The sequence below is a fragment of the Lipotes vexillifer genome, unplaced genomic scaffold, assembly GCF_000442215.2.
Source record: "Lipotes vexillifer unplaced genomic scaffold, Lipotes_vexillifer_v1.1 scaffold1691, whole genome shotgun sequence".
NCBI classification, from domain to species: Eukaryota; Metazoa; Chordata; class Mammalia; order Artiodactyla; family Lipotidae; genus Lipotes; species Lipotes vexillifer.
This window is the reverse complement of record NW_006789046.1, coordinates 1972093-1985480: the sequence shown is the minus strand read 5'-3', so window position 1 is coordinate 1985480 and position 13388 is coordinate 1972093. Positions and strand designations below refer to the sequence as shown.

The 13388-nt window shown below is 45.5% G+C and overlaps 1 protein-coding gene across 1 annotated transcript in view; it reads left to right on the top strand.

The window, feature by feature from the left end:
• CCDC40 (coiled-coil domain 40 molecular ruler complex subunit) overlaps positions 1-13388 on the top strand; it is a 42226-nt gene that overhangs the window by 17618 nt on the left and 11220 nt on the right. Inside the window, exons 10-12 of the mRNA XM_007462347.1 lie at positions 1879-2000; positions 9569-9812; positions 9893-10075. Of these exons, the coding sequence (XP_007462409.1) occupies positions 1879-2000; positions 9569-9812; positions 9893-10075 (549 nt within the window). The remainder of the gene's footprint in view (positions 1-1878; positions 2001-9568; positions 9813-9892; positions 10076-13388) is intronic.

The window sequence follows — 13388 nt, the reverse complement described above, 5'->3', positions numbered from 1 at the left end:
ATTCCTGCACCCAGAACAGGGGGGCCCATGGCAGGTGCGACACAGACATTGACGACAGATGAGGGCGGGACAGGGGTTCTGCCACCAAGTTGGCAAAGATGAACAAGGCAGGGGAATCGGGGCTCCCACACTGATGGTGGGGGTGCAGTCTGTCTTCATCAAGATCCTTATTCAAGGGCAATACTGTACTGCATGTCAGGGACACCCACCCCACTCCCCAGCAAGCTCTCCCAAAATATCACTTTTTGGACTTCATTCCAGGGAAAATAGGCATCATGCATATAAAATTTCTGTGTACATTACATACTTCACAAACAAAATGAATAGAGAGTCACTGGGGACGCGGTGCTGTGTGTGATAACCAAGAAAGTCCCAAGAAGAGGATATTGGTTAAACAAATTATGATATATCCATGCAGTGGAGGACAATCCCACCAATAAAATAAATATTTACTGGCATAGAAACCCATTCACAATATGCTACTTTTTATTTTCATTTTTAATATTTATTTATTTGGCTGTGCCGGGTCTTAGTTGCAGCACATGGGATCTTAGTTGTGGCATGCAAACTCTTAGTTGTGGCTTGCGGGCTCTTAGTTGCGGCATGCACGTAGGATCTAGTTCCCTGACCAGGGATCGAACCCTGGCCCCCTGCATTGGGAGCGCAGAGTCATAACCGCTGGACCACCAGGGAAGTCCTGCTACTTTTTAATACTAAGTTACAAAACAATAATAGGATATGATTGCTTACACACACACACACACACACACACACACACATACACACACACACACAAAACACACACAGGAAGATAACACCAGGGTGTTAGAAATGGTAAACTCTTAAGTTGTGGGATTATTTTTATTTTCTTTTTGCTTATTTCCATATTCTAATTTGAGTAGAATAAACACTTTTTTTTAATGAGAAGTGTGTTTAAAACATTTAAAGACTGAATTCAGCCTCGATTTTTGCATCTCAGCCTGTACCTTGGTCAGCAAACCTTCGTCCGGCAGCCTTGGGGACTCGGGGGGCACCTGCCTCTGGCTGACCAGCCCCACAGAGCCCAGCCGGGGGAGGAGCCCAGTGGTTTTGGTACCTACTGCCTCGGCCGGACACTGTTGGGCAGTGCACAACCTACTCCACGGCACAGAGCAACCTCCTCAGTTAATAACTTATCCAAATCTGGAAATGTCTCACCAGTCATGGTATAATTAATTCATACCACTTTATGCTCTATAATAATAATAATGAATAGATGATTTTTTAAAGCCCTGACACCTGAGAGTGGGATCCCCAGGGGTGACGCCTCCTTTCACGTCCAGCTCCACCCTTTTATTGTACCTGTGAGTGTTCAAGGCCACTCTGACTTCCTCCAGCATCTACCATGCACATCCACCAAGAGCAGATGCTGCTGGGACTCAGCACCTCCACAAAGATGCTCGTGGCCTAATGGGGGTCTCACCCAAGCTCCCATTCAGTGCCCCTTCCGGGAATCAGCACGAGGCCAACTTGCTAACGGTGCAACGATTCCACTGAAATGACCCATCAGGACATTCTGAGCACCACGCGACACAGCAATTGTGGTCGAGCTAAGAACATGCTGGGCATACAGGCACCATCCCCTCTGATCCGACGGCCGCAGGATGTGGGTACTGTTACTGTTCCCGTGTCACAGCTGGGGCTCAAGGCTCAGGCAGGTGTTAGGTCTTTAGAGCCATGTTTAATTTCGCATGTGTCCTGCTGATGCAGATAAAGAAAAGCATGGGTAACAGAGAAGGAAGATGATTCAGGAAGCTCCGGGCTCTCCAACATCCTTTTGGGGCTCTGAACTTAATGACATAAGACCAACATCCAAGTAACCTCAACTCTCCACTGCAGGCCTGCACGGAAATAGATGCCATCAACATAGAGAAAAAGCGCATCCTGCAGCAGTGGGCCAGCAGCCTGGTGGGCATGAAGCATCGTGACGAGGCTCACAAGACCATCCAAGAGGCACTCAGGTACAGGCGGCCCTTCTGGTTGCCATGGCGGTGGGCCAGGTGGCTCAGGACCACAGGGGGGGTCTGGGTGAGCGGGGAGAGCTCATGACAAGTGTGGGAATGAGGAGGTGGGTGTGGAGTGGACTCCACGCCCAGCTCCTCACAGGTGAGCACAGAGCACCCATCCTCGGCTCTCCTGGGACAAAGGGGTGCACCTGCAGCCCTGCAGCCCTTCGGCCCCAGCTTCCGTCCTGAAGCCACCCTTATTGTTCACCCAGATTTCAGTGTTTCTTAAATCCTTTCAAACTTTCTGTGGCACCAGGAGCAGCAAAGCTTTCACACTCAGATTTCCTGGGAGGATTAAGGAGAAACAGTGAGAGAGAGAGAAAGAAAAAGCGGTATTTATCTTGGGGAGATAAAGGTGTCCCTTTGATTTGCAGTTTCACCACCTGTGTGCAGAAACTTCATCCCTTCTCTATTGTTCTGCTGAGGGCTGAGTTCCAACCGAAATCCTGCTTTAATCTCCTTGAAAAGGGAAGGAAGAGGCCCCCCTCGCGTTCCCCTCTCACTTCTAGCGAGGGCTGGACGTGTAGCCTGGGCGGGGTGTTGGAGACAGAGGCTTCCAGACACAGCACTGCCTGAATTCCCCAAACCTCCAGGGTGCTTGGGGCCCAGATGTGGAAGCCAGTTCTGGAGGGAGCACATCATAGCTCGACTCGACCTCAGAAAAACAAAACTGGAGGGACTGATTGTTTTTACAACAAGCCATTTTACATGGGTAATGCTGGATTAAAAATACTCATTTCCTTCATTTCCCTGAGTCGATGAGAGAAAGCCAAAGGGAGAATCATGGAATTATCCCGGCAAAGTCCGGCTAAACATCTGCTTCCCCTTTAAACACGCAGGTGGAGGAACCGGGTGGGCTCAGGGCTGTGGGGTCGGGCTCCTCTCTACCCTGCCCCCTGGGGCTGCTGGCCTGCCCACTCCCGCTGTGTCTGCCCCCTCAATGCTGCCCTGTGTTTGGTGCAGGAGAGGCCTTGGCCTGTGGGCAGCTTTTCCCTCCTGCCCAACGTTGACCTTGAGTAAGGTTGAGGCTGGGAGTCTCATGGCCTGTGCCCCCCACAGGGACCCCCCGTTGTCCAGCACTTCCTGTGTGTGTCTGTTTTGTGTATGTGTGTGTATGTGTGTGTGTAAGCAATCATATTCTATTATTGTGGGTCCCCGCCACACCGAGACTTGAAAGACAGCAGCTTCTACGGAATCTTCGTAGTTAGTGACAAAGTCGTATCAGGAGTGCGTCCCAACCACAGGTGAAGAATCATGTTGAGGCTGCAGCAAACACTGAAAGTCATACATTCAAAGCAAATGGGTCATTTCCATGTGAAATGTCTCCAAACAAGCCAGAAAATACAAAGACTATACTGTGCTTAACTTGGGTTGGGGGGGATACCCTGCCTAGAATTTACACCTTCTCAGGGATAGGGACACAAACAGGTCCCCTTGTGCCCTGGTATCTGCCTCTGTCATACTTCCTGACAGGATACGTGTGGGACAGGCAGGGCTCAGCACCTCTGCTGGGTGTTAATTTGTCAGCTTCATCGCCTTGAGATCCTGTAACAGGTTCCCTCTCAATCCTCAGATGGATTGGGCCAAGCTTCAGACATATTCTAGATTCCACCAGTTCTTTTCGTTCTGTTTATTTTCCACTGGTGTGGAAGTTTTAATCAACTTGTTATTAAAACAAGTTTTAATCAACTTGTCAATTGAAGTGCGGTTGATTTACGATGTTGTATTCATTTCTGCTGTACAGCAAAGTGACTCAGTTTTACATATATAGGCATTTGTAAAATATTCTTTTCCATATGGTTTATCCCAGGATATTGACTATAGTTCCCTGTGCTCTACAGTAGGACCTTGTTGTTTATCCATCCTGTATATAAAAACTTATATCTGCTAACCCCAACCTCCTACTCCACCCCTTCCCCAACCCCCCCTCCTTGGCAACCACCAGTTTGTTCTCTGTGAAGGACATTTCTAAAGAGTGTCTTTTTTTATTTTATTATTTTTTAACTTTTTGGCCATGCTGTGGGGCTTGCGGGATCTTAGTTCCCTGATCAGGGATTGAACCTGGGCCGCAGCAGTGGAAGTGCCGAGTCCTGGACAACTGGACCGCCAGTGGATTCCTAAGTGTGTCTTTTTTAAAAATAATTTTTATCAAGGGTAAGTGATCACATTACAGGAAATTAGAGAAACAGAGATAAAGATTTAAAATACACAGTCTTTCTCCTTTTGTGACGATGACAGTTGATTAGCTGCATTCTGGTGTCTTTTCCCCCATATGCATGTTTTACTGAGTGTTCAGATTTATGTCATAAAAATTGGATGTCCTATTGTTATTGTCAAATTCTAGGTATTTATAAGGCTTCTACTTCCTAAAAACGAAAATGAGTAACTTTTAAAAGTTTGGTTTATTGAGGATAATTTATGTACAAATTTATTATGTAAATTATTAGTGTTATGTAAAAAGTTACCCTTTTTCAGAGCACAGTTCAGTTCAGCAAATGGACAGACGCAAGTAGCCATCATACACTCAAGATATCAGCTATTTCCTGCATCCCAGAAGTCAGTACCTCTTCCCACCTCCAGCCCCCAGCAAACCCTGATCTGCTTTCTGTTCCTATAGTTTGGTCATTTCTAGAATGTCATATAAACAGGATCACACAATACGTAGCTTTTCTTGTCTAGCTTTTTTTTTCACTTTGCACAGTGCTTTGAGAGTCAGCCTGATGTTACAAGATCAGTTGCTGAGTAGTAGTCCCTCATGTGCATATCCCAACATTTGGTTGTTTCCAGTTTGGAGGGTAGCATGACCAGAGCTGCTGTGAAATTGTGTGCAGGTCTTGGTATGGGAATGCAAAATGGAACAGGCCACTTTGGGAAACACTTTGGCAGCATTTGAGATCCCCAGCCATTCTCATCCTCACCAACACTTAATAGTGCCGTCATTTAAATTTTGGCCATTAGTAGATATGTCGTGGTGTCCTGTCGAGATTTTAATTTGCATCTTCCTAATGACCAATGGTATTGAGCATCTTCTCATGTGAGTATTTGCCATCCATATACCTTCTCTGATAAAAGGTGTCTTTTGCTCATTTTTAAAAATTGAAGTGTAGCTGTTTACAATGTTTCAAGTGTGCAGCAAAGTGATTCAGGTATAGATATATATGTATACTTTTCCATTATAGGTTATTACAAGGTATTGAATATAATTCCCTGTGCTATTGTTTATCTATATATCTGTTAATCCCAAATTCCCAATGTATCTCTCTACCCCCTTTCCCTTTGGTAACCTTAAGTTTGTCTTCTATGTCTGTGAGTCTATTTCTGTTTTGTAAATAAGTTCATATGTATCATTTTTTTAGATTCCACATATAAGTGATCTCATATATTTGTCTTTCTCCAACTGACTTACTTCATTTAGTATGATAATCTCTAGGTCCATCCATGTTGTTGCAAATGGCATTATTTCATTCTTTTCATGGCTGAGTAATTGCATATATATGTGTGTGTGTATGTATGTATGTATATATATACACATACACACATACCACATCTTCTTTATCCATTCATCTGTTGATGGACATTTAGGTTGTTTCCATGTCTTGTCTATTGTAAATAGTGCTGCTATAAACACTGGGGTGCAGGAGTCTTTCCAAATTAGTTTTTGTCTTTTCTGTATATATACCCAGGAGTGGGATTGCTGGATAATATGGTAACTCTATTTTTAGTTTTTTAAGGAACATCCATACTGTTCTCCATAGTGGCTGCACCAATTTACATTCCTACCAACAGAGGAATGTAAATTTTTCTCCACACCCTCTCCATCGCTTATTATTTGTAGACTTTTTGATGATGACCGTTCTGACTGGTGTGAGGTGATACCTCATTGTAGTTTTGATTTGCATTTCTCTGATTATTAGTGATGTTGAGCATCTTTTCATGTGCCTGTTGGCCATCTGTACGTCTTCTTTGGAGAAATGTCTATTTAGATCTTCTGCCCATTTTTTGATTGGGTTGTTTGGGTTTTTTTATGTTGAGCTGTTTGAGCTGTTTGTATATATTGGAAATTAATCCCCTGTCAGTCACATCATTTGCAAATATTTCCTCCCAGTCTGTAGGTTGTCTTTTTGTTTTGTTTATGGTTTCCTTTGCTGTGAAAAATCTTTTAAGTTTAACTAGGTCCCATTTGTTTATTTTTGCTTATGTTTCCATTACTCTAGGAGATAGATCCAAAAAAATATTGCTGTAATTTATGTCAAAGTGTGTTCTGCCTATGTTTTCCTCTAGGAGTTTTATAGTATCCAGTCTTACACTTAAGTCTTTAATCCATTTTGAGGTTTTTTTTTTTTTTTTTTTTTCGCGGGCCTCTCACTGTTGTGGCTGCTCCTGTTGCGGAGCACAGGCTCCGGACGCGCAGGCTCAGCGGCCATGGCTCACGCGCCCAGCCGCTCTGCGGCATGTGGGATCTTCCCAGACCAGGGCACGAACCCGTGTCCCCTGCATCAGCAGGCGGACTCTCAACCACTGCGCCACCAGGGAAGCCCTTGAGTTTATTTTTGTATATGGTGTTAGAGAATGTTCTAATTCATTCTTTTGCAAGTAGCTGTCCAGTTTTCCCAGCACTACTTATTGAAGAGAATGTCTACTCTCCATTGTATATTCTTGCCTTCTTTGTCATAGATTAATTGACCATAAGTATGTGGGTTTATTTCTGGGCTCTCTGTTCTGTTCCATTGATCTGTGTGTCTGTTTTATTGTGCCAGTACCATACTGTTTTGATTACTGTAGCTTTGTAGTGTAGTCTGAAGTCAGGGAGTGTGATTCCTTCAACTCTGTTCTTCTTTCTTAAGATTGTTTTGGCTATTCAGGATATTTTGTGTTTTCATACAAATTTTAAAACTTTTGGTTCCAGTTCTGTGAAAAATGCCATTGGTGATTTGATAGGGATTGCATTGAATGTGTAGATTGCTTTGGGCAGTATGGTCATTTTAACAATATTGATTCTTCCAATCCAAGAACATAGTATATCTTTCCATCTGTTTGTGTCATCTTCAATTTCTTTCATCAGTGTCCTTTAGTTTTAAGAGTACAGGTCTTTTGCCTTCTTAGGTAGGTTTATTCCTAGGTATTTTATTCTTTTGCTCATTTTTAAACTGAGTGGTTTATCTGATTATTGAGTTATGAGTTCTCATATGTTCTGGATACAAGTCCTTTACCAGATGTGTATTTTGAAAATATTTTTCTCCCAGGCTGGCTTGTAATTTCATTCTCTTAACGGTGTTTTTTGAAGAGCCAAAGTTTTAAATTTGGATGGATTCCAATTTATTAATTTTTTTCTTTCATAGTTCATGCTTTTTATGTCCTCTCTAAGAAATCTTTGCCTGACCTAGAGTCATAAAGATTTTCTCTATGTTTTCTGCTAAAGTTTGATAATTTTAGCTCTTCCATTTAGGTATATGATCTATTTCAAGTTAATTTTTTTTTTTTTTTTTTTGCGGTATTCAGGCCTGTCACTGTTGTGGCCTCTCCCGTTGCGGAGCACAGGCTCCAGACGCGCAGGCTCAGTGGCCATGGCTCATGGGCCCAGCCATTCCACAGTATATGGGATCCTCCCAGACTGGGGCACAAACCCGTGTCCCCTGCATTGGCAGGCAGACTCTCAACCACTGCACCACCAGGGAAGCCCTCAAGTTAATTTTATTATGGTCTGAGGTTCAGTCTTTTTTTGCATGTCCATCTCCAGTTGTCTTAGCACCCTTGGTGAAAAGACCATCCTTTCTCCACTGAAATACTGTGGCACCTTTGTCAGAAATCAGTCAATTGTGTGTATGTGTGTGTGTGTGTGTGTGTGTACACTCTCCATCCTGTTCCATTGATCTATTTGTCTATCTTTCACCAATACCACATTGTCTTCATAAGTACAGCTTTATAGAAAGTCTTTAAATCAGATATTGGGAGTCTTTGTTCTTCTTTTACAAAATTATTTTGGCTATTCTAGGTCCTTTGGATTTCCATATGAATTTTAGAATTAGCTTGTCAATTTCTGGGGAAAAAATGCCTACTGGCATTGAGATTGGAAATGCATTGAGACTATAGAGCAGTTTGAGGAGGATTGACACCTTAACATTGAATCTTCTGTTGCATGAACACAGCATATCTCTTCAGTATCTTTTTTTTTTTTTTTTAATGTGTACAGTTGTTTATTGCTATACTGGTGAAATTGGGAAAAAGCAGAAAACTGGATAGAGCCTAAATGTATACCAATGAGATATTTAAAATACTATCTGGTCATTGAAAAGAATTAAGGCGATTTCTATGCACACTGATATTGAATATCTCTAAGATACAACAGAAGAAAAAGTAAGGTGCAGAATAGGATATACTAAGCTTCCACTTGTAATTTTTTAAGTGGAGAGAAATACGCAAACACCCACAAACATAATGTTTATATATGCATAAAATATATCTGGCAAGACATTTAAGAGACAGTAACAGGTTGCTGGGGGAAGAGAGTCCAAGGCCCAGGAATAGATGTGAGAAAAATATGGAAGGTATTATTCTAGTTCAAGAAGAAAGTACTTTTTGAATTTTTGAATAAAAACTTATTCAAAGGATAAGATACCACAAGTAGAGGAAAGCATGCTTAAAGTACAGCAGGACAGCACAGAATGAAAGGGAAAAAATGTCTCACACGCACAAATTCAAATTCCATTATCCAGGATCTGCATTTTTTAACTTGACATTACTTATGGGTATTTCCATGACCAGTATGCTGAGGGGATTTGAAGAGACAGCCACCTGTATTCCTCCCAGCCACACCATTCACTGTGCACCTCAAATGCTTTAAGCTTTGTGTTCACGAGTACAAAACTGAGATAACAGCATATCCTTTCCAAGGGTTATGGTCATGACTAAAGGAGATGGGCTGGCGCCAACCACTCCCCACCCACAAGCACAAGGCAACAGTTTCCTGCCCTTTCCCCCTCCCATAATCACAATATTAGAAGAGTTTTAGACTTGGACTTGAGATGGGTAATAGTTCTTTTAACTTTTATTTTTATTTATTTATTTTATTTTTGGCTGCACAGCATGCAGGATCCTAGTTCCCCAACTAGGGATCGAACCAATGACCCCTGCAGTGGAAGGATGGAACCCCAACCACTGGACTGCCAGGAAAGTCCCGGGTAATAGTTCTAATACATTAGAAAATATTAGTCAAGATTTGAGTACTAGTGGGACTTCCCTGGCAGTCCAGTGGTTAAGACTCCATGCTTCCACTGCAGGAGGTGTGGGTTGGATCTCTGGTCAGGGAACTAAGGTCCCATGTGCCTCACAGTGTGGCCAAAAAATTAAAAATAAATAAATAATGTGCGAAAGTCATAAAAAATTTTTTAAAAAAGATTCGACTACTATTAAAAGAGTTGGTTTCCTAATTTCTTTCTCTCCACTCTGTGAGCGTCCTCTGAGCAGGGTACCACCATACACGTTGGTGTTCCGATGTCCTAGCTTTGCTCTTTCACTTTTGGCAGCGAATGCCAGCATCAAGTCAAGTCCATGGATGGCGAGCTCGAAGCCTATAAGAAATCCATCATAAAGGAGGAAGAAAAGAACGAGAAGCTGGCCAGTATCCTGAACCGGGCAGAGACGGAAACCAGCCTGATGCAGAAACTGACTTCGCAGTGCCTGGCCAAGGAGGAGGCCCTGCAGAATGAGTTCAGCACCTATAGGCTCACCCTGCTGGACACAGAGGACGCACTGGGCAAGGCCCACATGGTACGGTCATGTCTCCCACCTGCAGGGCAAGCCTCCCCGACCTCCTTCACAGCACCCACCCTTTGGCTCTTTCTTTCCAGGAATACACGGCAACCATAGGCCAATTGCAGACTCTCCACCAGACCATCCAGCATGAGCTGGAGCTGGGGAGGAAGATGGATGCCTCCATCGTGGAGAAGCTGCAGGAGCACGTGACCTCCAACAGGATGACAAAGTACTTCCACCAGCTCATCCTGAAGCTCCAGAAGGAAAAGACCAACCTGGTATGCCACCTGCACACACCCGGGCCTTGAAAGGCAGGTGCCCCCAGGGAGAGCAGGCATTGGGGCGCCTCTCGTGGGAAACAGACCACATGTGGCGGGATGGGCGGGAGCAAGGGTCACTCAGCATGTTCATTCACCTTTCATTTTTTTCTAGTTGAAAAGAAATGCTTTTTTATTGCAGAAAACCTAGAAGTACAAAAAGGCATAAGAGGAAAATAAGACAGCTGCAGTCCCACCATCCAGAGATAATCTCTTCTGAAATTGTAGTGTATTTCCTTCTGGAAATTTTTCTAAACACACACGGTCATACTCATACACACAAAGACACACAGAAACACACGTGCACATACACATCCCCATGTGCACATGTGAGCAAACACACTCATTCACACACATGCAAACATGCACACATTTGTGCAACATGTTCACATACATGAACACACGTGTGAAGACATCTATGCACACACAACCCTAGAGGATATAGGACTCTTACTGTATACCAGTTTTTAATCCACTCTAATCCATTTACATTAATGTTAATGAAATATAACACAGAGAGAAAAGTACACAAACAAGTATAGTTGTCAATGAATTTTTCACTATGTATGTAGTGTTTTATTTTACATCATTGGCTGCATTCAACATAACATTTTACATTAAATATTCTTAGAAAAAGTACATGTTGGCTTATGCATCACATTTCATCCTACAAATGTATGTTTTGTTCAACAGTTCTCTCATTAGACAATTCAGGTTGTTTCTAGGTTTTAAACTTTATAAATAACTCAGCACTGAACATGCTTGCTCACACATCTTTGTCCACATGTCTGAGGATAAATTGCTGCAGCAGAAACCCTGGTCAAATTGGTAGGAGCATTTTAAATGGATTGTGGAGTTGCCCAAGCCTCTGCCTCCCCAGGGTGTGCCTGGAGGTCCTGAGTGAATATGATTGGCCCACCTGGCCTGGGGACCCCACCCTTACCCCTGTCATGAGCTCTCTCTTGCTCCCCCAGGGGTCTTGCCTTTCTCTGAGTGGGGGGTCCCTGTGTCCTTAGAAAAGCAATTTGTTACTTAAATAATTTCTTCTTTGGCTCTTCCTGTGATGTGACCCCCTGCCTCGGGGCTGCTATCTGGCTAGCAGCCTGAAGCACCTCACCCCTCCCAGACACCTGGGAGGAGACCAGCTCGCTCCCGGCCTGGTGTGCTAAGGAACTGGAGAGACAGGGCTGGAACCAAGACCACCCATGCCTGGATCTCCTTTAGATGCCATAGCTGACGCTGGTGGAGTACTTCCAGTTCTTATTCTGGGAAGTGGGGGCAAGACTACCTGCTGGGAGCAAAAATGGGGGAGGGGAGTGTGTACTGGAGAAGCTATGGAGTGTGGTGGGTGTGAAGTAAACCTGCCTGCCCTGCTGCAGCAGCACAGAGGCCGGTCCCCTGGCCCCCAGGTGTCCCTCTTCCCCAGCCACCCACGTAGGCGGCGCATGTACTACCACTCATGTCCACAGGAGGGCAGTAGAGAGTCCTGGGCCAGTGTTCGTTGAAACAATTGGTGGGCGGCATGTGTACTACCACCGATGTCCACAGGAGGGCAGTAAAGTCCTGGTCCAGCATCTGCTGCAACAGTTGGTGGGCAGCAGGTGTACTACCACCCGTGTCCACAGGAGGGCAGTAAAGAGTCCTGGGTCAGCGTTTGTTGCAATTAGTGGGTGGCACATGTCCTACCACCCATGTCCACAGGAGGGCAATAAGGAATCCAGGTCCAGCATTTGTTGCAACAATTGGTGGGCAGCAGGTGTACTACCACCCATGTCCACAGGAGAGCAGTAGAGAGTCCTGGGCCAGTGTTCGTTGAAACAATTGGTGGGCAGCATGTGTACTACCACCGATGTCCACAGGAGGGCAGTAAAGTCCTGGTCCAGCATCTGCTGCAACAATTGGTGGGCAGCAGGTGTACTACCACCCGTGTCCACAGGAGGGCAGTAAAGAGTCCTGGGTCAGCGTTTGTTGCAATTGGTGGGTGGCACATGTCGCACCACCCATGTCCTCAGGAGGGCAATAAGGAGTCCAGGTCCAGCATTTGTTGCAACAATTGGTGGGCAGCAGGTGTACTACCACCCATGTCCACAGGAGAGCAGTAGAGAGTCCTGGGCCAGTGTTCGTTGAAACAATTGGTGGGCAGCAGGTGTACTACCACCCGTGTCCACAGGAGGGCAGTAAAGAGTCCTGGGTCAGCATTTGTTGCAATTAGTGGGTGGCACATGTCCTACCACCCATGTCCACAGGAGGGCAATAAGGAGTCCTAGTCCGGCATTTGTTGCAACAGTTGGTGGCCAGCAAGTGTACCACCACCCACGTCCACAGGAGGACAGTAAAGAGTCCTGGGCCAGCATTTGCTGCAACAATTGGTGGGCAGCCCATGTACTACCACCCATGTCCACAGGAGGGCAGTAAAGAGTCCTGGGCCAGCATTTGTTGCAACAATAGCCAGCAGATGCAAGTCCAGCTCTGGAAAGGGGGCACTTTTCCCAAACTGCTTATTACACCCCATGGGCTGGTGGCAGACAGGATGGGCATATCTGGGACAAGGAGCAGAGATTGTGGAGGGACAGAATCATATGCAGCTGGGTCCAGAGGGAGGGCAGGCACAGGTGAACCATGGGGCCTACACAGTTAGTCCGGGAGCAGTACTGATGTCCCAGGAGGAGGCCAGGGTGGTCTCAACAAAGGGGACAAACAGCCTGAGGGGACTGAGGGGATGTCGGGGTGTTCTGGTTGGCCTGGTTGGTGGCCGAAAGGGGACTTAGGAGCTGAAGCCCTTCCAGGGTGGCTAGCACTGGGGTAGAGAGGAAGGCAGGGCCCCTGTGAAGACCCAGTGACCTTGGATGGTCTTGGCAAAGAAAGGGACGGGTGGATAAGCAGAGCTCAGAGGGGCCAAGGTGTGACCACAAGGAGCTGGGTGACTTGAGATGCTGGCAGGGTCTGGCTTTAAACCTAGGAATGTTCTGGAAAGCCATGCACGATGGCTGGTTAGAGAGTGCGTGTGTGACAGAGCCAACTGGGGTCGTGTGGGGAGGGGCAGAGATGACCCTGGGAGACCAGGAGTTGATGGGAGCCACAGGCTGGTAGAGAGCTGAGGATTTTCGTGGGCAGGAACTAGTGGGCAACCAACGGCGAGTGGCTGGCTAGCAAGGTCAAGGCAGAGCCACAGCTCGGGGAAAGGGGCCCTGATCCCAAAGTGAGCCCGAGCTGCCTCCCTCCCTGATTCTCACAAGTATCCTTATGATCAACCCTCCACTGTAGGAAAGAGGGG